Below are 23,713 nucleotides of genomic sequence, written 5' to 3'. Positions count from 1 at the left end.
ACGCTGAGAGGTGTTTAGTTATCATACATATTTTAGTTACCATAAGCAACTCGTCTCATTTCTTCAAATTGAGAACTTGCTTAGTGTGAAATATGTTATCTATTATATATTATATATGCTATCAATAAAACATATAATAATTTTTGGTTGTGATAACAATATTATGATAATAATATTATAACAAATGAACCCTACAATTATCCTACATCTGATATTCTGCATTCGTCTCATTCTCTCGAAATTTAGTTTTTTGAATGTTTCATTTCTAATACGTGTGATCTGCACACATGTTTTTTTTTTATTTTTCTTTCAATCTTTTTTCCTTTTTTTTTTTTTTTTAAGGAACGTTCAGCTTATCTCACAGAGCGGCGAGTTGAATGAAATTTATGAAGCATTTAAAGGGCTTTTAAAATCCATGATATGCGTGCCAAAAGACAGTAAATTCCGATGATTACGTTTGGTGTGTGTAAGTTCTTAAGTGGATCCTGTCACGCTGATAGATACGAAAGGAAGCCTTTTTTGGAACGATTTGGAAAGCCAATGAAAAATATTATACTATTTTTTATTTTGCGTTATTTCGAGGAGTATCAGTTTTGTGTGTTAGAAATGGTAAGGTGATATTGGTAAGAACGAAACGATTCGAGGGAATTTGGGACGACAGAGGATTGGAATGCGGCGCGTGTGTCTCTCCGAAGGTGCCCAACTACAAAATCTTTTTCTATTCCAAGTGTCAAGGGAACGTTTGCTCCGTTAGCTTTCTCTTTTACACCGACATCCGATTTCCTAACTTATGATCATATTAATGCCATAAACGATGATAACGAGTTAAGGATATTATTTTGCAGGATAATCGATAAATAAATTGACTCACATATATGTACACAATAATATTCCTTTCATTTCTAATACAACCCAATCGAGAATCGTGTGGAGGAACATAGTTGCGTGTCAGTGGTTCGTTAAACGGCTTTCTATTCAATGTGTACATCTGTCTTTCTCATTCCTTTATGATAAATTGATTGTCCGAATAAAATTACCGTACCGAACAAAGAGACACATTTAAAGAGACGTGAAATGGTGTGCCCAATACGTTAAGTTTATTTTATTTTTTTGTTTAACTTGTTTCTTTTTCTCATATTTTATATGTCCAACTGTAACATCGTATCAGTTCTGATGGATGAGAACAAATACGAATTACTTTTCCAATAATATCTGAAGTATTCTTTCCCACAAGTTTCACTTTTCGTATCTCTGATCGAATTTCATAAGGATAGGAAGGATATATATATATACCCCCCCCCCCTTAATTCGATTACCGGGAAACAGTTCTCTGTAGTTTGATGTTCGATCTTTAAGAAAAGATATTGAAAGTAAGATGGTATTAGTGGAACAGACAGAGAGATGAGAAATGAACAAGTTGGTCTTCCACTTGGTCGACTGGAAAACTATATTCGACGTTGATCGTTTGGCACGTGCGTGAAGCTATTAAATGGATGTCGAGGTCCTTTCCTTTTTTTTTATTTTTTTTTTTCTTCTTCTTCTTTTACTCTTTCTTTTTCTTCATCCTTTTCACTGGTGCGATGAACAGAAAGAGAGGAGGATTATGAGTCGATAAGTTTTGATTGCACAGCTGTCTTAGTTGTATTTTCGAGCGTGGTTCGGATCTTTTAGGTTTGACTGACGCTAAATTGCATATTCATCGAGCTTATATAAAATCGTTTATGATAATTAAAATTCATTTTTATTCTCTCATCGTCGATCGATGAGAATTCATAGAAGAAGAAAAAGAAGAAAAAGAAGAAAAAAAAGTTAAATAAGTAAATTAAGTTTCCAATCGATTTCCTTATGATCGAGCAGCTTCCTATCGGACCCCCCAATGGTTTTCTCTCTAGGGTGGACATCACGAGGATGTCAGGACGGTCGATTCAGCATCTCATCGAATATACAACATACGCATATACGTTCATACGGTATAGTAGGTACGTTCCAGGATGTAGTCCATAATCGTTTCCTCCGTCGGCGATTGGGCGCTAGCAAAGAGGGGTCGTCGCCGACATATACACAGAGAGACAGACAGATAGACAGACAGACAGACAGACAGACAGATAGAGAGAGGAAGAGAGAGAGAGAGAGAGAAAGCAGGCATGCATATATCCGTCGAAGGTAGCATTTCAATTCGATCGATCGATCTCTCTCTCTCTCTCTCTCTCTCTCTCTCTCTCTCTCTCTCTCTCTCTCATAGTCAGTCGATTATGAGGTCCTTCATAGAACGCGTGCTCGGTGCATACGCTTCCTAGGAACACCCCGTAGGGATATGTGTATTAACGGTGGAAGTTCTTCTATTAAAATTCCCCTTTCGTAGGTAGGCGGAAGAGAGGTTAGTTCGATCGACAAGCGGCGATCTACTAATTGATAGTCGCGAAGGATGCCGGTTAGGAATTAAGCTGTCAGCTTGGACGGACCGCTCAATTTGTCGTACTTTCGATGGTCGACAGTGAACGTAAAACTTGGCGACACTCGACACGAGCCTATCGAACATCCCATTTACTCCTTCTCTTTTTTAATTTCTTTCTTTCTTTAGCAACAACCGGTCGAGTTGTATATATATATATATATATATATATACGTAGTATACCCTTTTTGAGTTTTGGTGATCGCGAGGCAGGAGTTCCTCGGAATCCTGTTCGTGCTCACAGCCGTGTAATCCGAGTGGATAATGGGTAGCGAGGAAAAAACATGGACAAGAAGGAAAAAAGGAGCCTCGGGAATGGAACGGCGGTGGCTCCTGTGGCAATCTTTGTGTCGTCTGATGGTGGTGCCGCTGCTGCTGCTGCTGATGCTGATGGTGATATGGTGGTGGTGGTGGTACTGTAGTACTGCAAAATAGAGATAAAGATAAAGATAAAGATAGAGATAGAAATAGAGATAGAGATAGAGATAGAAAATGAACGTGTGGAGGCGGCTGGAGGTGGTGGTGGAGGTGGTTAGTGGGGGGTCTGAGAAGGTAGAGGAGTGCATGGTGGGGGGCAGTGGGGGGCGAATCAGTGCGAATGGAAGTCCACGCGCGTCCGCCGCCGACCGACGGCGGATGAGTCGGTGGCTGGAGACCACGAAGAAGGCCGAGCAGAGGCGAGCGCGCGCGAACCAACGAACCCTCGGCCCTCGGCTGAGCGTTCGCCCCACCACATCCAGTCGTACTGCGAATGCCATACCGTGAGCTTCGTATTCGTGTCATTCCCGTGTTACTTTTAACCCGAACGCGAGACACCTATCTTTTTAACTCTTTTCATCTAAAAGAGAATCAGATAATAGCTTCTTTTTCTTGAATAGTTTTTCCTCTCCTAGTTCCGTCTTCATTTTTTCTATTACTCGATATAAACGGAAGTTACGTCAAATTTTGCCGCCACGTTTTACCTTTTTTTTTTTCGATAGAAAAAGAAAGTTTGCATTTTCGCGGTATATTGTTATATGTATATAGAATATATATTTATACATATATATACTCGATGATCGAGATTATTTGAACGTGTTAAGCGATTGTTTGATACGGTGTTAGATCTAACGTTTGATCAGACGCGAGTGAAATCTCGCGATTAAATTTTTGTCTGAGAAAAAAACACAAAGAGAGAAAACGAGTAAATAGAAAATTATCTCGAGTATAAAGAGTTTAGGAAAAGCATGCTGGGTGCTTCCAACCGGACAATGCCGGCTGTGAATTTGTCGTAGAAGGAGGGTAAAAGAGGAAAAAGAGATCGGGATTTTAGTTCGATTATGAGGCGCGCCTGAAGTCTTCGAATTGCGGGTGGAGAATTTTTAGGAGGCGGAGAAGATGGAGTCGACGGGACTTGCCACTGAGTGGTCGTCCACATTGTCGGACGCGTCTAGGGATAAGAAGGAACGTAATCGTGCTAATGACGGCGTTATAACGCCGATTTTACCAACGACAACAACAACAACAACTATTATGACGACGAACTTCCGTAAGGAGTCCTGTATAAATTGGATGATGTGCGCCCTCTGTCTGGCGAGTCTTGCCGTATCAGGTATACTGACGTATCGTGAGATGCGCTTGGAATCGAGGATCGTTAATCTCGAGGCAAGATGCAGGATCCAGGATCCTGATGTCCTCGTGCAAAGGCTCAGGAGGGAACTTCGGGAGGAATTTGAGCAACACAGGCTTGCACCCGCGAGTGCTGCCTCCGCTGCACTATTTAGGATCAAACGAGACATAGCCGAATGCAATTGTCCACCAGGTGAGCTATCAAATGATTTATCTAAGGGATGACGATCAAACGCTTTCACTTATGTATCCAACATTTGTCAAAAATTACATTTTACTCGTAACACCCAACGTGGGGTGCAACATCGAACGTCCGTTATCCTATTAATACGACCGATTTATAATTAATTTTTTTGTCTTTAATCGTAAAAAGGACAAAATTATAAAAAATAATTAGCTCGCAATCGTTTAGCAAAGAAAAATGTGTCTTTAGACACTTTTAAGTAACTAAAGTTGAAGTATCGAAAAAGTAAAGTATCTTATATTATAGAAATATCACAATATTTCTATAAGAAGATAAATGTCTCGGGAAATTGTAGCATCCTCCATTTTTCTTTTACAAAAGAGGTCTGGAAACGGCGTGAGAATTTCGATCTCGAAAAATGACTTCCTTTTGTCGACCAACGACGATACCTACTACCTCCTCTATCGGAAAGAAGAAATCGATCCAACAATCTTATTGACGATTTTTCCAGTTTTCAAATGGGCAAAACCCGTGTAGAAACGAACGAGAAGATATCTTTTTCTTCTTTGTATTATATAAAAAGAACTCGCGCAATTGCTTCCTTGAGAAATTCTTAAACCCATGGAATGCGAATGATTTCGAATAATTTTTTTTAACCTTTCACGTGGGAGGAGAATATCTTTTAACTGCAATTCAATGTGATTATTACATTAGTTTCCGTGCTTTTTTTTTACGATTAAAAAGATAAACGATCAAAGTCGAATTAAAATTATCCTTTGGGGGGGGGGGGGGTAGTGATAAAAGGGATTGGGAACTAAACAGATTGAACGAAGAATAAGAATAAGAAGAAGATCATCGGTATCGTGGAAACTTTTGAAACTTTTCTATGCCGACGGAATAATCGACGATTCTCTCCTGCAATTTCCGGCGTTAATATAATAGTCCTGGCTAGAGAAGTTTTATCGGTACCTCGTGGATCCTATCTGCAGACATTCTGTCCGGCGACTTGTGAATAATCGATGACATTTTTTTTTGTTTGTTCACTATTCCTCATCTTTCTCTTCCACTTTTCTTTCGTTCGTAACCCTTGGGGGCTTATCGCGACAAAATTTGTACTCTGAGGGAAAATAATGTGGTTTTGGTAAAAAAGACATTGACTTTTTTTCTCTTCCCCTCTCTCTCTCTCTCTCTCTTTCTTTCTGAACTTGTCGCGAGGTTTAAACAAAGAAGAAAGATGGTGGAAAGGAAGACGCGTGTTTACTTAGGACGGATCCTTTCAGTAAAATAAAAAAAAAAAAAAACAATGCAAGTAAGCAAGCAAGCAAGTAAGTAACTAAGTAAGAAAGAAAGAAATCGTCGTTGTGAAACTAAAACCTCGTCGACAGAATTTACGACCGATAGTAGGATGTGTATCTCTTCTTCTTCTTCTTCTTCTTCTTCGATGGTACGTTATTTTTCCTTGCAGTATAACCAAACCCAGCGCACCGAGAAATTTAATTTCTCTTACTTTTATTTCCACTTTTCGCGATACAATCTTATCCCCGAGTACTGTTAGGGAACACAAATAATAAAAATAAAAAAAAAAAGACACGAGTTTATAACGTCCATTTGATAGATCCAAACTTTTACAGTGAGAAATATATTCGAACAAACACCCCCTCTCCACTCAATTTTCTAAATCTCCATTTTGACATTATCCAAATAAAAAAACTTATATAGTCAAGAGTTTTAGTTAAACTTTTGGCGGATAATAAAAACCCGAATGCACCCTTCTCTTCTTATAGAGAAGAAAAAAAAAAATGAAACAACTCCTGAAGAAATAAAAATACAACCGGTTAATAGAAGTATCCTCCGAGTATTTACTTGAATGTAATTCAAGGTGTGCGCGGAGGGAACGATGTGTTAAAACTAAAATGAAAAAAAAAAAAAAAAGAAAAGAAATAAGAAAAAAATAAGAAAGAAAAGGGGAAAAGAAAGTTAGGAGAGTTCGGTTCGGCTCGCACGTTGAGCTCGGGTTCGACGGAATTCAGTGTTCTTTCTTCTTTCACCCGTACCACCACCACTACCACCACCACCACCATCACTACCAACCCCTATCTCAGTGAGTTTTTTTTTGTTGGCTGCTCCTCTTATCGCAATACCTATTTCCTCTTATCCTCTTCCTCTCATTTATCCCATAGGACAACAAAGGCAAAAAAAAAGAAAGGAAAGAGAAAGAGAACCATGGGAGCTGAGAAGAGCAAAGCAGAGCAGAGCAGAGTTCCTGACTCGCGGCATCCCGAAATTGAGACGTGCTGGCTGACGCACGAGCATCATAAATCTTTTCCTCCCTCGTAGGAAGCTCATATCTATTCTCTCTCCTTCTCGCATCGACCTCCCTCTTTTCCTGTTATGTAGGCTCTTCCGCTTCTCTCGCACTGTCCTACGAACCGAACACGTTAACGACGAACCAGACCTAAACTATTCTCTCTCTCTTTCTCTTTATAATATATTATATACCGAGTGAGACATTTTAAACAACCCATCAGTAATAATTCTATTGATCAATCAAAAAATCAACTTATTTTGACCTTACGGTATGATACGATATGATACCTCTGTGTGTTACCCCATTTAATTCGATTTAAATTGTAGCTCTTTTAAAATGATATTAAATGATACATACAAAAATATTATTATTATTATTATTAACTATTAATGTACGAGATCATATTATCATGCTATTTATCTAGCCCTCTTTTTCAAGTAACTTTTGTTAGATAAGTTTTTGTTTGATTTCAAAATTAATTGAAATAGATTATTTCTCTCAAGTAGATTTTATTTGAAATGACTCACCGTGTATATACCGTGTATTATCTTTTATATTATCGATAATTGCGTACTATGTCTATTCGCGTTTCCCATTCTTTCAAACCTAACTACCAACCAACATCGCAACAATGACTACGGTTTCTCCACTTGGAATGGGAGAAGAGTGTATTTAGGGAAGACTAGATCTGATTAAAGGGACGTGCTAAGAAGATAAATTGGTTCCTGACTACTCTTCCTTTTTCTTTTTTTTTCTTTCTTTTTTTTCTTTTTTCTCTTTACTTTCACGCCAAAGATATTGAGTTTGGTGGGGTGGTCTATCGATTGACCGCTTAAGGAGACAATGCGGTTTTATTTCTAAACCCTCATTCCCCTCCCAACAAGTTGTTGTCAATGTAATACGTTCCCTCTGTTCTTGTTCGTAATAATAAAATCTAATTAACTATGAAACAATATCAGGTGAAAAGTTGTGTTAACAAGTTTGATTGGATGTAAAAGAGTTGTCCGAGATTATTAACATCGGACAAATTGTTTCGACAAACATTTTGTCACCTACATAAGAACACTAGTATAACATACACTGTTTTATTTTACGTATACTGTATTACAGAAACGTGTGTATGTGTTAGATAGTGTGTAAAGAGATAGTATTGGATGAGAATAAAGCCAAGTTCTATCCGATGAAATATCTTGTCCGTCGAAGTGCACGCGCGTGAATAGAATCGCGATGACATGCCTAAAGGAAAAAAGAATGGAAGATATAAGAAAAGAAAAGAAAGGAAAAGAAAAGAGCAAGAGAAAGAGAAAGAGAAAGGGAATGGGGTTGGTTGGTTGGTTGGTTGGTTGGTCGACTTTCGTTCACACGGGCACAAAGCTTACCCTACCTATATTTCGATCTCAAAGAATATATACCTTGTTCATCGTTCATTGCCCTTTTTCTAGATCATCGCACATGACACATTGCACCGTTTAAAATATATTTTTTTTTTCTTTTTTATCAAATTTATTTTATATATATAGTATTTTAAATCTAATTTATCAAACCAATTAAAAAGAAAAAAAAATATATAAAATTTATGATTGGAAGGTTAATTGGTAAAATTAAAAAATAACTGCAAATTTATGAATAAAATCGTATTTTGAAGCACGAGTTTTGAGCGATGATCGTTTTTAAAATTGCATATGTGATTTTTGATAGTTTTCTAATGTTTGTTTTTGTTAAATAATACTTTGAAGTGCAATTACATGAAATTGCATCCATTCGATAACTTCAAGTAATATTTTTTTTTTTATCTCAAGTCCTTCAAAAAAACAAAAATCAATAACTTATTAGGTCAATTGGATTAAAGTTTAAAAATATACAGCGAATGTTATTAAATGATTTAATCAAATTTTGTGGTATATATGTTGGCCTTAAAATGTGCATGTTCGGATGATTTGAAAAATTTAGTAGACGATACTTGGGATGTGTACGAATCTTCGTTAAGATTTTTCCCCATAAGACAAGACGATGATAAAGAATTATAATACTAATAATAATAATAATAAAATTAATGAGAAATGAAATTTAGGATGGGGAGGGGGAGTTAGATTGAAAATCGATCGACGTCACGCATCGTCGATCTTTCCGCGTCAAAGGAAATTTATGAACGTGTGTAAAATTCTTTGCTGTTCAGACGCACACCATTTCTTCCTCCTACTACTACTTTCCTTGTTTGATAGTACCGAAACCGAATTACTGCCTATCCCGGAGTCCTAGAACCGTGAAACAGAGAGAGAGAGAGAGAGAGAGAGAGAGGAAGATAGAAAGAGGAGAATAGAAAATGGTGATACATTGTCTTGCCGTGCACATACCAATGACGACGTCTGTAGTACGGGGTTCCTAACTAAGGGTATATCCATAGTTCCACGAAACAGGTCAGAACTAAACTTTCCACCTCGCGAAACTTGCATCGCGACAGTTTCTCCTTAGAGAGAAAGACGAGAGGTGGTTTGCTGGGTTTGAATGAGCTGGAACGGGCTACGTTCTTGTCAAGGGTTGAAACAGAGATAGAGAATGGATGAAGTATAAACGCACATTGAGATACGTCACAAAGTGAATTTCGCATGTTTCCCCGATAAGAAAAGTTTTTTAACGAAAAGAAAGAAAGTTGTACGATTTACGATTGGTTGGTTGGTTGGTTGGTTGGTGGGGATGGTGGTGCAGCACGTGGTGCGTTTTGATTGCGTTCTAACTAACGTTGTAACTGTAACAACTTTTTTTCTTCTTCTTCTTGTCTCGCACACGTGGTTGAGCATGGTCAAGACTTTTTTATGATAGGACGGACCTACGACCAGAATTGGTCGTCTGGAAGATTTTTCTTTTACCCTTTCTCCTCCTCCTCCTTCTTCTTCTTCTTTTTCTTTTATTTTCTTATCTCAGCATCTTCGGGATCACCGTAATCGTCCAATATTACTCTGAATCCTGAAGTTCGAAAGTATCTTTTGGCGAGGATGAAGGGGTAGGAAGAAAAAAAAAGGAATAAAGGACACTGCTGATACTGCTGCTGCTGCTGCTGTTTTAATTTTGTCCATCTGGTAGAAAAAAGAAAATGATAAAACTTTGCCATCATTTTAAATGTAGATTTGAGCATTGTAAAATAATCTAATGAATTTTTTCTAAATTATTGAACAATATTTCACCAAAAATTAATAATCTAACGTTATTTTTGTCACGAGTATCTTTACTAATAAATTTTCTTTATCATTTAATACAAAAAAAAAAGTGAAAGTTATTTAAAGTATGGCAATTTGATTCGCGCGTGTTTCAAAGGGATTTCGAGTAGGCCACTTTTCAGAAAGAAGAAAGGAAAAGGGATAGGTCTAGGGAGAGGGGTAGAATCGAAAAGGGACGTAGATGTGTATTAGAATGAGGAAGAAGAGAAGGAGATGGAGAAGGAGGAGTAGGGGGGAAAAGGAGAGAAACACTTGACTCGGAAGTCGTTGAATTTGCATTAATCGCAGTCGGTCGTTACGTTTCAATGCCCTTCTACCTTCCGCTCGCTTAAATATCGTTTAATTAGTCGATTCGATTCACAGTGACTGTATTCGCGCTCGCGTTAGAACCCCAACCAAGTTTATGCGGTTTGTTCGCGAATGGGAAAGTGCCACCCTTCTCCTCCTCCTCCTCCTCTTCACTGTATTCGTTCGCGTGATATGCGTATGATGTTACCGAACTGTATCTCTCTCTCTCTCTCTCTCCACACACCACACACGCACACGCACACGCACATACGAGTATTTACATGCAAGTTATTATACACCTATGATAAAACATTAACACCGAAGTACGATGACGAGAATGTTGGGATGATGGTGGAAAGAAGAACGTTTCGATAAAGGGAATCGCTGACCCGTTTTTCCCCTTTTTCTTTCTCGATTTCCTCCCCCCTTTCTCCTTCCCCTTCTTCTGCACCACTCTACTACATACCCTTCGTGTTTTTTTTCTTTTTTATTTTTTAACCGAGCAACCCGAGAGGGATTCAAGTTACGTGTACCATTACATTCGCTATTGTGATTAAAACGTGTGTATGAATTTTAATGACCCTATATTGCGGTGGAGACACTTACGGACGTTTTCCTATCTTCTTTTTTTATCTTTTGTTGTTGTTTTTTTTTTTTTTTATTGCGTTGACCAAACAAAGATAATTTAATGGACCAAATAAGATGGACAATTTTAAAGTAGATAGACGCGCGCGCGCGTAGAGATAGAAAATGTAGCAAAAATTGTGTCAGTTAAATTAGAAGAATATTATTATCATCATCATTGATAGGATTTAATCAATTTCTAGGTCAATGTTAAGTAATTAGGAACTTCATAATATCGTAGTTGTACGTTAAATGATGTAGATTGCGCTTAAACGTGTTGGTCATTTCGATATCAATCAAACGATTTAGATTTATTTCGAACAAGCAATAAGGCAAATTGCAATTAAAGCGTATAATGAAGTAGCACATTTAACGGCAACATTCTGTCGACTCATTTAATCTACCATTCGACGGAACTTTCAACGTCGTCGTCGTGGTAATATCACGGCTGCTGTAAACGTCAAATGCCATATTGAGTGTGATGGTGATGGTGGATCAACCAATGACTGTTCGATACAAAGAAACGAAAGATATATTTAAATGTTCGTTTTGTTACAAATAAAATACCTTTTAATTATTGATCTTTTTAATTTTGTTTATAAAAAAAGAACAAAAAAAAAAAAAGAAAATGAAGTGTATTTCGCGTTTGTACAAAATTTACACTATCAAACAAAACTTTTGATTTCTTTCAAAATCAAATAAACTTTTAAATTATCATTTCTTATATAAATATGTGGAAAGAAATAAGAAAGTGTCCTTAGTTAGTCTGTCTGTATCTGTTCCTTAGTCTTTACTGCTTAATCTATATCTGTCTGTTATATCCGTTTGCGTATTCAGTTATTTTGCAAATCAATCAGTCAGTCGGTCTTATATTTGTAACTCTTTTGTATTCTGTATTTTTGTAATCAGGCCACTTTGTGTAAACATTTTGTATATATATATATATAAACACTGCTCTCCATCATTATAATTTAATGAACTATTATTATATTTCATCATTATATTATTTCTCTCTGTTTGAACCTCACAGAATATATTCGTCGATAATCAGAAAGAGACTTTGAACACTTTGACGTTGTCGTTGTTCGTAAAGAAAATCTTAAGACGTTTGAAGAAGGTACTGTGTCCTCTCTCCCTTCCTGTCCCTCATTCCTAACCCCCTTCCGGCCCACTCTCTTTTCTACTCTCTCTCTCTCTCTCTCTCTCTCTCTCTCTTTCTTGGTAGAAAAGCCTGAAGGCATAACTGTCGACAGTACCAGATAGGATTTGCTGAGGTAGGAGAATGGAACGTAGGATCTTGGTTCTTCTCTTCTTTGCGTTAGGATAGTTGCGATCATCAAGAAGGTCCATTGGAGCGTGCACGAGTCACGATCGTTGCCGATGCGTCGATGTTCATCGTTGAAGGTGAAGTCGACCAACGAACCAACGAACCAACGAACCAACCAACCAACCGATTCGATTCTCTTGCTTTCTTGCACCAGAGAGAAAGAGATTCCTTTCATTCTTCAACTACATCCACTTGTTCTTTATCCTACAACAGGGGATACCTTTTATTCCTCCACCATTCGAGTTCTTCCATCCAAAGGTTCCACGTTTTTCCAGATCTGGTCCGTTGTCGTTGTCGTTGTCGTTGTCGTTGTCGTTGTCGTTCCAGTTAAGCTCGTTCCTCGTTATCGGCTCGTTCCAGGTCGTTACGAGAGAAGAACCCAAATTAGAATGCCGCTGCACTTGGTGATTCTACAAGATAAAGAGAAAGAGAAGTGAGAGAAAAAAAAAAGAAGAAGAATTTTATGTGTCCGCCGATTTGCGTCACTCCCACGATTTCCAAGCAAGCAACCTACGCTTTTAACTTTATTACTCCATTGCATTTACGAATTATTTTATTCAACTATGTAACGATATGAATATATACAATTTGATATCTGTATCATTTATACATGAGCAATCTTTTATTCTGAAATATTATTCAAAATGATCTTGTTATAATTAAATGAATGCACAAGTTGTAATCTTTATAATATCTTCATCATATTTTATTTTCATCTTTAGATAGAACATTTAACACTTATATCTATATATTTTTAACAAGTAACGATACGATACGATACGATACGATAGCCCGTTCTAATTCGGGATTAGTTTGTTTGACCTTTTCTCCTCTCTGTCTCTGGTCACTTCTAGTGTGACTTTGGTCATACATCAATGTACCATCCGATGGAATATGTTTGGTATCTACATAGTAGATAGCCATTGCTGTGGCCTTCTGCATGCCGTCGCTGACGTAGCTCGACGGACCGCAACGTTTACGCGATGCATGCTCAGAATTTAGCATACTACGCGTGTACACGTTCTATCTATGCTACACGCGAGGAGACCTTTCAACGGCAAACGAGTCGCGCGGTGTGTTACATGTACGACCCACGTAAATATACACGCTCTTGTAGTAGGTATATAGTATATCTACGTAGAAGAACGAACGACGTTGGTCTCTTCAACCAAACCAATCCTTCTAACAATACACACACACACACACATACATAGATAGAGCTACATAGGTAATGTATGTATGTATATACAATGACACGTATTAAGACTCAGCGAGCTTTGACGTTTTGGTGAATTAAATGGTGCTTGGGGATCTCTCACGAAACGCGTACATACACACACACACATATATATATTACATATCTCCTTCATCTGCCACTAGAAAGACACACGACATCACGATTATTTCGAGATAACATGAACGATTGAAAGTGATTACCAACTCTAACTACTATTTCTCTTCTCTCTTTCTATCTATTTCTAACGTGACGATAATTAAGACGAGTTAGTTACTTACTTTTCACTTCTATGAGAAATAGTGTATGTGTAAGAGAGAGAAAGAGAGAAAGATAGATCTCATTCGTGTTAGGTTAGTTATCGTAAAATATCACGGTAAGTTGTAAGACAGCTCGATTAAATATCTCGATTAAATATCTCGATATTTTCTCACCGTACGGAACTCGAAAGAAATGTACAACTTTGATCGAGTTTTTGATATTTCCTTGTTTTTCTTCTTCTTCTTCTTCTTATTATTATTATTATTTTTATTATTCTTATTGTTCTTTTGATTTTGTGCCTTTTTTTTTTAAATAATTTGTATTTTACGTTTCTTCTTCTTCTTCTTGAGCAACCAACGTTCGTTCGATCTTATAATCCTCGTGTAGAACGAACTGGTGGCGTGCAGTTGCAGATTCTGCAACTCTGTTGAAGATGAACAAAACGGTATCTGGATGTATTAAAGGGCTACTACTCCTTTAGCATGAACACGCACTATACTTGCATTGAAAGGAGTATGCAGACAGATCAGTATTAAGTATATATGTAAACCCACACACTTGAGAACTAACGATTCAACTATATATGTATAGGTTTGTACACGTTGTTAGAGTATCTCTCTTTAAGAGGATGAGATGCACCTATAGTAAGGATCTTTCAGCTAAAGAGAACTAGAGATAAAAGTAAAGAAATAGAATTTTCAAGAGATAAAGAGAGAGAGAAAGAGAGAGAGAGAGAATGAGAGAATTTGAAGTCTTCGTTGACGCGTTATCTTTTCTTCAAGCATCGAAGATTCACAAGAACAAAGCAATAATATTTGTTGTTGCTTTTTGTTTTTTTACCATTCGAATTCTAATGCATCGATATAAATATAATATATATTTATATATTAACCCTTTGGATACATTTGACGAGTGAGACTCGTCATCTGAATTTAAGAAGCTTTTATAAATATATAAAATACATAAATATATTTATGTATATTTAGTAATTGAAATATTGTTGCAAAAATATGTACTCGTATTTATAATATATAGTTAATTATAAAATATAAAATTATATTAAATTTGATTTATATATATATATAATTAAATTAAATATTAAATATTAATAAATTAATATATTAAATATAAAATTATAAATTATACAATTTAATTTTATAATATATAATATTATTATATAAAATAAATATATTTATTTCAAATAAAATGTAATTAACTTTACATATTAATTCATATAGCAAAAAAAAAAATTAAATATATAAATATATTAATAATAAAAATCTGCAGATAATTCAGTACACAACAAGGGGTTTAATAAAATATAAAATATTTATAATAATATATTAAAATAAATTGATGATTTAAACTTTGCCGAAGATTTTTATCTGCATAACAAATTTATCGTATTTATATTTTTATCTGATTTCATAGAAAGATTGTTCTATTGTCCATACATGTGTTCTCATTCTCTTTCTCATTTTCTTTTTCTTTTTCTTTCTCTTTCTATTTCTATTTCTCTTTGGTTGTTCACTCCTCTTTACGGTACTTGCTCGCTTAGGCATAGGAAAATTTACTATCACGATGGAACGTAAAATTTTTCAAGAATATCCTTTCACGATATATTATGCTTTAAGTTTGATCATAATTCAACTAGTTTTATTACTGCCACTATTCCATCTGAACTATTCAATTCTTCTCTTCATCAGTAGCAAAATTTACGATTCTCTTGCTTTTTTTTTTTTTTCTCTTGCTTTCTTTTATATTTTTTTTTTATAAATAATAATAACTAAGAAATATTAGATATTTTATGTATATATATATATATGAGAAGGAGAAACGTAAGAGAGAAGAAATTGTTTATGTCTGACTATGAGAAATTGTGAACAATTATAAATTATCGAACGTTTTTTTAATAAGTTGCATTTTATATTTATGAAAAATATTATTATTACTTTCATTTTTTTTTGTTTTTTTGTTTGTTTTATACTATGCTACAATTGAATGGTAGACGTCTGGAATAATATTCAAATGTTACATTTTAATAAAACAACACAAATGCAAATTAATATATAGAAATATATTGTGTGTTTCGTTTTATTTAATAATTATTAAATTATAACTGTATACGTTTTTAATTTATATATATATATATATACATATGTTATTTTAATTTGTTTAAACTGGAAGAAATAATAATGTGCGTGTTACATCAGTTGTTTATTTCATTACAACATCGTGCAATTATATTTTATATATTTTCATGAAAATTTTTATTAAGTGTAACATATACACACCCTTCTGTATTTGATTACAATTTACTCAATTCAATTAACGACAGATCTTAGTTTTACTTATTCTGTCAAAATAATGAAATATCTCATTTAAATAAAAACAATATTATAATTAAGTAAAATAATATGAAATATCAAACACAATATAAATAAATTCTTATCATAATTAACACATTATAACCATTCAATTACTTTATTAAATTTATCTAAACATTGATGATTTTCCATCAATATTTTCTATTATTATTTTATTATACCTTTTTACATTATGTCAAAATAATAATAATAATAATAATAATAATAATAATAATAATAATAATAATTGAGAATAATTAGATATATGACTTGAATTACGTGAACCATGTAATTATACGAAAATCTCATTAGAAACGTTTGAAATAATAATATATTAAATAAATAATAGTAATAATAATGTTTTTTTCTTGTATTCTCATGGTCAGGAATAAAATGAGATAAATAGATAAATATATATAGATAGACGAGATGAATAAATCCTCTTCTAACAAGTGTCGGATATCATTCGAATTATTGCAGCTTCGATGTATTATCGTGGAAGAGAGAGAGAGAAAGAGAGAAATAGAGAGAGAGAGAGAGAGAGAGAGAGAGAGAGAGTAAGCAAACTAATAACTAATTTGTACGATCCTCACTTGGCAAATGGGTTTCGTTTTAATGATGGTCATTACACGTGGGCCACGATAAACGTAGCAAAACGTACAATACGTAGTTATATTGGCGTTAAATGTGAACTACACGTTTGGGATACTACACACACACACACATACACAACATGCACAAACATATACACACATTCATACATCGTGTCGTGTCGTGCGTCGTGCCGTTTACGTTTTCATATCAGAGAAATAGAGTGAGACAGAAATTGAGAGAGAATATGTGGCTTTATGCACACATATATACATATTGTGTATGCGTGTATGCGTGTGTAATGATTGCCACGCGCGATGAATCATGTTTCGTAGACGCACGTATCGGTTAAATGCAACTACCTGAGCATTGTTCGCCCACGCTTTTCTGTGATCGTGCCTATATCGACGTGTCAACGTGCTCTCCATATAACGTGCTTAATACTAATAACAAAAAGAACAAAATAATAAATAAAAGAAATGTCAAATAGAAGAAAGAAAGAAAAAAAAAAATGATTTCTTCGATACTCGTCGTCGTCGTTGTGTCGTCGTCGTCGTCGTCGTTGTTGTGTGTCGCGTTGAAAGGTTTGCGATGATAGATTATCGAGAAATAGAAATACGAGTAATTCGATAGGTTGTATAGAACACGTAGCACCGTGATATGACAAATACAAAACGATGAAATATAATCTAAACTGTTCCATTACCACGAATCGTCGTCGTATTTCAATATAATATAATAATGTTATATATATATATATATATATAAAAAAAAAAAAAATATCAAAAGTATAAACTGTCCTGTGTGTTGTATATCTTTTGATTTCCGATTTAAACGCGACCAACGTCAAAGTAAAAATAAACAGGGAATTAAATTGCATCATCGTCATCATCATCATCATAATCTGTTGAATTAAAGTTTGACAAATCGTTTGTCCAAATTTTAATACGACAAAAATAATTTTAAACGCTTAATAAAATTCACGCAATAATATATTACGTTAGATTTATATTATTTAATGTTCAAAATATTCGATTTGATTAATTGAACAAAATTGTGTCTCCAAATATTTATATTTGGGATCGTCGTTAAAAAAAAAAAAAAAAACAAAAACAAAAACAAAAATAAACACTGAAAAAATAAAGAACATAATAATAAAACGTTTTATGATATTATTATAAATAAACTTTAGATTTATTTTGTGATTATACTGAAAATGATATGTTAAATTATCTTACGAATAAAATAATAATATCCTATCATTTATCTGATAGATATTTTTGTTCGTATAAATTCTTTTTTTATTTTTATAAATTTTTAATCGATATATATATATATATATATATATATATATATATATATATATATATATATAATACTCGTTTCACGCTTTCAACGAGTCATCCGTCAAACATGATCAAAATTCGGGATAGGATGAGAGCAACGAATACGATCTGTGCGAGAGTAGTAGAAATGTGCAATGTGTCGATAAAACCCGGCCCCAGGTAACGTCGTCGATACTAATTATACCTTGTCCATAACGTACTAACACATGCACAGTATACATATACATACATATACCTATCTCTACGTATATAGTAGTAGTTGTTCAGATAGAACGAAGAGACATAGTCGATCGGTCGACAAAATTTTTGATTAATCCCGCACGTCCTGCTAGGAAAAACGGTTCTGACGAAAATCTACTACTCGACCCATCTTTTTTTTCTGTTTTTTGTTTTTTTTTTTTTTTTTTTTTTTGTTTTATCTATCTCTCTTTCCCTTTTTCTTTTCTCCATCGTTCATCTTCCATCTCATTCGAATTGGTATTATAATAGACACTTCTGTATCTCTCTCATGAATTCGTCATTTTCCCATGGAGAAAATTGCCATTCTCATAGGACCCAAGGACCATGGGACAGAAAACACATTTTACCGTTCGACCAACCGGAGATGAGCTTAACGCGATTAATAACGACGACGAGGAAAACGTTTAGGTTTGTTACGTGTGTTGAAAGTTAGTTATATAGCTGCTACACCTAGGTATGCTATCACTTGGACACGACATAACTATTTCTAACTGATTCACATGTGTGTATGTGTATGTATTTATGTATGTTAGATAGATATATGTGTGTACATATACATGTAAGATTTGTATATGTGATTTACCTGTGTGTTTATGTATGCTAGACATATGTGTGTACACATACATATGAGATTTATATATATGATTTACGTGTGTGTTTATGTATGTGAGACGCGTATATGAGCGTAAGCAGTTCCCTGAAGAAGGTAGAGGGTGGGGAGGGGGTAATTCACTTTGCGGAAACTGAAGGGTAAGTACCTATATCCGTTAGAATGGTTCTGGGATTCGAGTGGCGCCAGAGACACAAACACACACTCTCACTCTCTCTCTCTCCCTCTTTCACATATTCTCTATTCATATATACATAGAAAGTGTGAGAGAGAGAGAGAGAGGGATGTGAGAAGAAGCACATTCTCCTCCTGGTCTCTCTAAGACTTACCGTTGCTCGACTAGCGCCACTTTAGATTATATAAGGCGCCTCACTTATGTTCGAATGTTGTGTTGTGTCTTAAATTTGACGACAACGATATGTTCCTCGTCTATTTGAAATCTGAAAACACCGACGACTCTATTATCTATTCGTTTGTTTCTCATATGTGACACGATTATATTTTCTTCATTTTCTTTTTTTATACTTGTATTAAAATACAAAAAAAGAGATAAAACTTTTTTCCCGTCACAATTAATAGTTTTAACTTAGTCTTTAGATTTATTTAGTCTTTAACTAAATCTTATTTAAGTTTGAAACGAATGAATGAATAAAAACATAAACAATAAATTTACGTAGAAAAATTTGACAATGAATTAATATGACACGTGATACACAATAATGTGTAATAAAAAGGATGTTATAGGTGCACATAAAATTATATATTATAATTAAACAAAATTTCTATACATATGGGGGGGGGGGTTAGTCAAATTGTAGTATTTGTTAGAGAGTATCAGTTAAAGAAAAAAAATAAAAATAAAAATGAGTGATACTGGTTGACCTAATCTCTTATTCCCATGGTAGGTTTGTAAAAGGAGAAATCTTGTGAGCCTATGCTAGCTGCCATGTAAAATGGTGTGAGAAACTACGAAGAGAGATTCCCCATGAGTATATATCAGCATGTAGATCTGATTCGGGCCGATAATCAGCTTGTTAGCTGATTATTTTAAATAGGTTTACGAGCGTGGAAGCACGATAGGTATACACACACACACTCATACATACATACATATATACATACATATATCTATATACATTTATATGTATTATAGTAGAACCCTAAAATAAACGCGGGAACCAAAAAGCATTCATGGATTAACCTTCTGCGCTGTTCAACCTTCGCAACGACATTATTTCATTGTTATCTAATAACGTGCGAACGAGATCGCGCATGATAAAATTAACGTGTAATGATACCGCGGCTGGGTTGGTTAGTTGGTTGGTTGGTTGGTTGGCTGGTTCGTTCATTCATTCATTCATTCATTCATTCATTTGTTCATTCGTTCGCTGGTTGGTTGGTTGGTTGGTTGGTTGGTTGGTTGGTTGGTCACACACCTACGTGATGATCATCTTTTATCCATTACTATCATTAAGATTAACGATATAATCGTAATTGATTTTTAAAAGTATCATACGTCATGTTCAGCTTTTTCTTTTTCTTCTTCTTCTTCTATTTGAATCAAAAGTAATTTTTGAGATAAAGTATGTACTGTATGAGATCAAGTGATTACAACATTAAAAAAAAGTTAAATATTATATAAAATATATGACATTGGGTTGGCAAGAAAATAATTTCAGTTTTCTCGTGTGAAATAAAACTCAAATTGTTTCTAAATTAACAGTTGTGAATAAAGTTACATGGAATTTGTTTCTATATCAAATCTAAAAGTGTCAATTACCAAATTTCAAAAGATAAAAATTCTAACATTAACAAAAGTTATTTAACTTTTATATAATAATAATAATAATTATTATTATTATTATTATTAACTGGCATTAGGAACTCGAAAGTTCATTACCGCAAATACCAAATCCCGCCATTGTTCCCGTTCCTGAGTGTGATCCTTCCATTCGTGGTCTTCGTATCCTATTTCTTTCAGGACTTTTATATAATATAGACAATAATACTAATATTAATAATAATAATAATAATAATAATAATAATAATAAATAAATAAATAAAAGTAATAAATTAACATCACAAAATTGGTTCAAGTCGAAATTACTTTTTTGCTAACCCAATAGTTAATATAAAATTAATATAAATTATTGTACAAAAGAATTATTATTATTATTTTTTTGTTTAACACCGTTTATCGCATCAAAACGTTTAACGAGCTAATCAATCAAAGTATAATATATGTATATATATATATATAACACCATCGATGGGGGTTGGTTTCTAAACGTTAATTTTATGTTTCAATTTTTCTCCTACGTTTTTTTTTTATTCCTCTTTTTTATTGTTGTTATATTTTTTTCCCCCTTTCCATTCCCCGTTCTTCTCCTCTTATCACGTCATTTAACGATCCTCTTTTAATCGTTCCGCGTTTATCGATTAAACGATTAAACGCGATGTAACTATATTATTATCGGTTATCTCTCTTGTAAAATAGAAAAAGATGATGAAAGAAAAATTTGTAAATAATATTGGCAAATTGTTAATGGGGGATGAAGGGAGGGGAGGGGAGAGGAGAGGAGGAGGGGTTTTGTGTGATTGATAAAAAAAGGAAAATTCGTCGAGTTTCTTTCAATTATTTCTTACTAATTTTTCGTTCGAATACTTTGAACATCTTTTTTCTTTTTGAGAATACAATAGTCAGGGGGAAGAAAAGATTTTACACCGTTTCGTTGCTTGGGGTAAAAAACAAATAATAATAATAATAATAATAATAATAAGAGGATTCGATTCTCTTTGCGAGAATGTGAAAGTAAAAGAAAAAGAAAAAGAAAAGGAAAAAGGAGAAAGGAATGATAGAAGGAAAAAGGGCACGTGTACGAGTGAAGGGATGGGGAGGGGAGAGCATCGATCCTACTACTACTATGTAGTAGTAGTAGTAGTAGTAGTAGTAGTAGTAGAAGGCAAGTAGTTACGCCCCGTTATCCCTTGGTTCGTCTTTAACGAGCTCTCATTATCGCTAGATTATCGTACAAGAGAATTTGACGTCGTAATGGGCAGCAATGAATCCATTGACAACGTCGACGAACTAATGACGCTCGTCATTCACCGTCAATCGCGACTCGACTCGACCGTGTGTCTCTTTTATTCCATGTATTTATCTATTTATTTATGTGTGTATGGAGTGTATGAATTATTATAGTATACTTAAAACATTCATATGTGTATGTTATATACGAAGAAGATACACACACGAGTGTGTGTTGGTTGGTTGGTTGGTTGGTTGGTTGTGTAGTAAGTCATTTAAAATTCTTTAACCACCAACTCACTCTCATATTGTCTTTTCATACTTTTTTTAATTCTTTTTTTTTTTCTTCTTTTTTTTTTTTCCTATCTGCCTACGCTAATTTTTGTTGGTTTTTTTTTTAATCATCTTTATCATACGGTAAGATCAATGAATTCTAAGTGATTATGAAAATGAATTTATTATACGAGATAGGAATATTTAATAAGCTCTTGTATAAACATTAAGGTTTTTCTTTTTTTTTTTTTTTTTAAATTTATCTAATTATTATCGATATCATGTATTTCTGTTTTTTTTTTTTAATCGTTATATCATTAATTAAACAGTTATTAATTGAGTATGAAAATTGTTTTAAAATATATACGTGGGAGGTATGTTTATTAATCCTTTTTGGACGTACACGATTTGGATATGTGTGTCGTAGTGATCCGAATTAATTTATATATATATATATATTTTACTATATACAGAGTGATCTGTAACTGGTGGTACAAGCGAAAAGGGGATGATTCTACATGAACAAATAAATTGAAAATATAGAATAAATATTTTTCGTTTGAGGCTTTGTTTTTAAAAATCGACTTTGAATTTTCGTAAAGTACGCGTACACTTGATCACGTCATTTCCGAAAAGTTCGTAGGATATTTCCGAAAAGTTCGTAGGGTATTTCTGAAAGGTTCGTAGGTTCGTTATATAAAATTAGCACGGTTTTTTGTGTGCTGGCTGAGAGCAGACATAAAACCGGAACCGTAAAAAGGCTTTAGTGACTGAGAGTGGACACGCGTCCAAAAAGGGTTAAAATGTGTACGAATTAATTTCGTAAATTATCGGATACACATATAAGTAATTTTATCATCGTAAAGAAGATTTTACTTGAAAAAGAAGAAAAGTAATAAATTTGTCTTTAATCTTAAAACGATTGTGGGATTGAAATATTATTAATCGGAGTGGAGGGTTATTTGGTAAGTTATTTTATACGTTGGTTAGTGGAGAGATAGAATAGGAGAATTCTCTTAACGCATATACGACACTTAACGCATAGTTGACATTGTGATTTAACGCTTTGGCAAGCACACGAGCACACGATATAACGCGCACACGTGTTTACGAGAATTGTTGGCTCCCCGGTTAGTTCGATACGTCGTAATACGTTGTTGGAAACAAGACTTGTTCTTGATGTTATTTCATATCGATAATTAGAGTTTAACATTTATGTGAAAGTAGCAAAAGAATAATAAAAAGAAAGAAAATGTCCAATTTGATTTATAATAAGAGGGTTTTTTTTTAGTCAATGTATCTTTGACTGTAATTGGTAAAAGCAAGCAAGCAAGCAAGGAAGTAAGCAAAGAAAATCGTTTGCTTTGATATATCTTTCTTATTATTATTTTGTTCAATTATTTTAAAAGATTCAAAGACTCCTAATTTTCGTTATAATAATCTCGTAATTATAAGGACATATAATATTACAAAAAAATGAAGAAAATCAAGAAAATAAGTTAATATGCATTGGAATGATGTACTACCGTCTAAACGTCTAGGATAATCTTATCATGGAGTAGCAAAAGTACCAGCAGCGAAAGTAGCAACAGCAACAGCAAGAGCAACAGTAACAGCAACAGCTGCAGCATGTTACATGGATATAAAATATAACGAGGAGAAAATCTTCCTCTATATATCTCTTAGCTCGCGTCCGACCATGCTAAAGGATAATATACTCATTCTCCTGTTATGCGATATATGCACATGCTAGAATAC

The 23,713-nt window shown here is 34.1% G+C and overlaps 2 protein-coding genes across 3 annotated transcripts in view; one reads left to right on the top strand and one right to left on the bottom strand.

Moving 5' to 3' along the window:
• Positions 1-878: 878 nt before the first annotated feature.
• LOC107072668 (putative peptidyl-tRNA hydrolase PTRHD1) overlaps positions 879-23,713 on the bottom strand; it is a 155,267-nt gene continuing 132,432 nt past the window's right edge. For both annotated transcript variants that reach the window (XM_089179504.1, XM_089179503.1), the window contains exons 4-5: positions 12,227-12,416; positions 879-2,876 (exon numbers count right to left, since the gene is read on the bottom strand). In XM_089179504.1, coding sequence (XP_089035630.1) covers positions 2,578-2,876; positions 12,227-12,416 — 489 coding nt within the window. In that variant the 3' untranslated portion in view covers positions 879-2,577. The remainder of the gene's footprint in view (positions 2,877-12,226; positions 12,417-23,713) is intronic.
• Positions 3,038-23,713, top strand: part of LOC107072667 (uncharacterized) — a 151,558-nt gene continuing 130,882 nt past the window's right edge. The window contains 1 exon segment of the mRNA XM_089179502.1: positions 3,038-4,253. Coding sequence (XP_089035628.1) covers positions 3,830-4,253 — 424 coding nt within the window. The 5' untranslated portion in view covers positions 3,038-3,829.

This window comes from Polistes dominula, unplaced genomic scaffold (genome assembly GCF_049000335.1).
Source record: "Polistes dominula isolate Pdom_NZ unplaced genomic scaffold, Pdom_raw_medaka contig_27, whole genome shotgun sequence".
Classification (NCBI taxonomy): domain Eukaryota; kingdom Metazoa; phylum Arthropoda; class Insecta; order Hymenoptera; family Vespidae; genus Polistes; species Polistes dominula.
The sequence above is the reverse complement of the archived record's forward strand: the minus strand, read 5'-3'. Positions and strand labels throughout refer to the sequence as shown.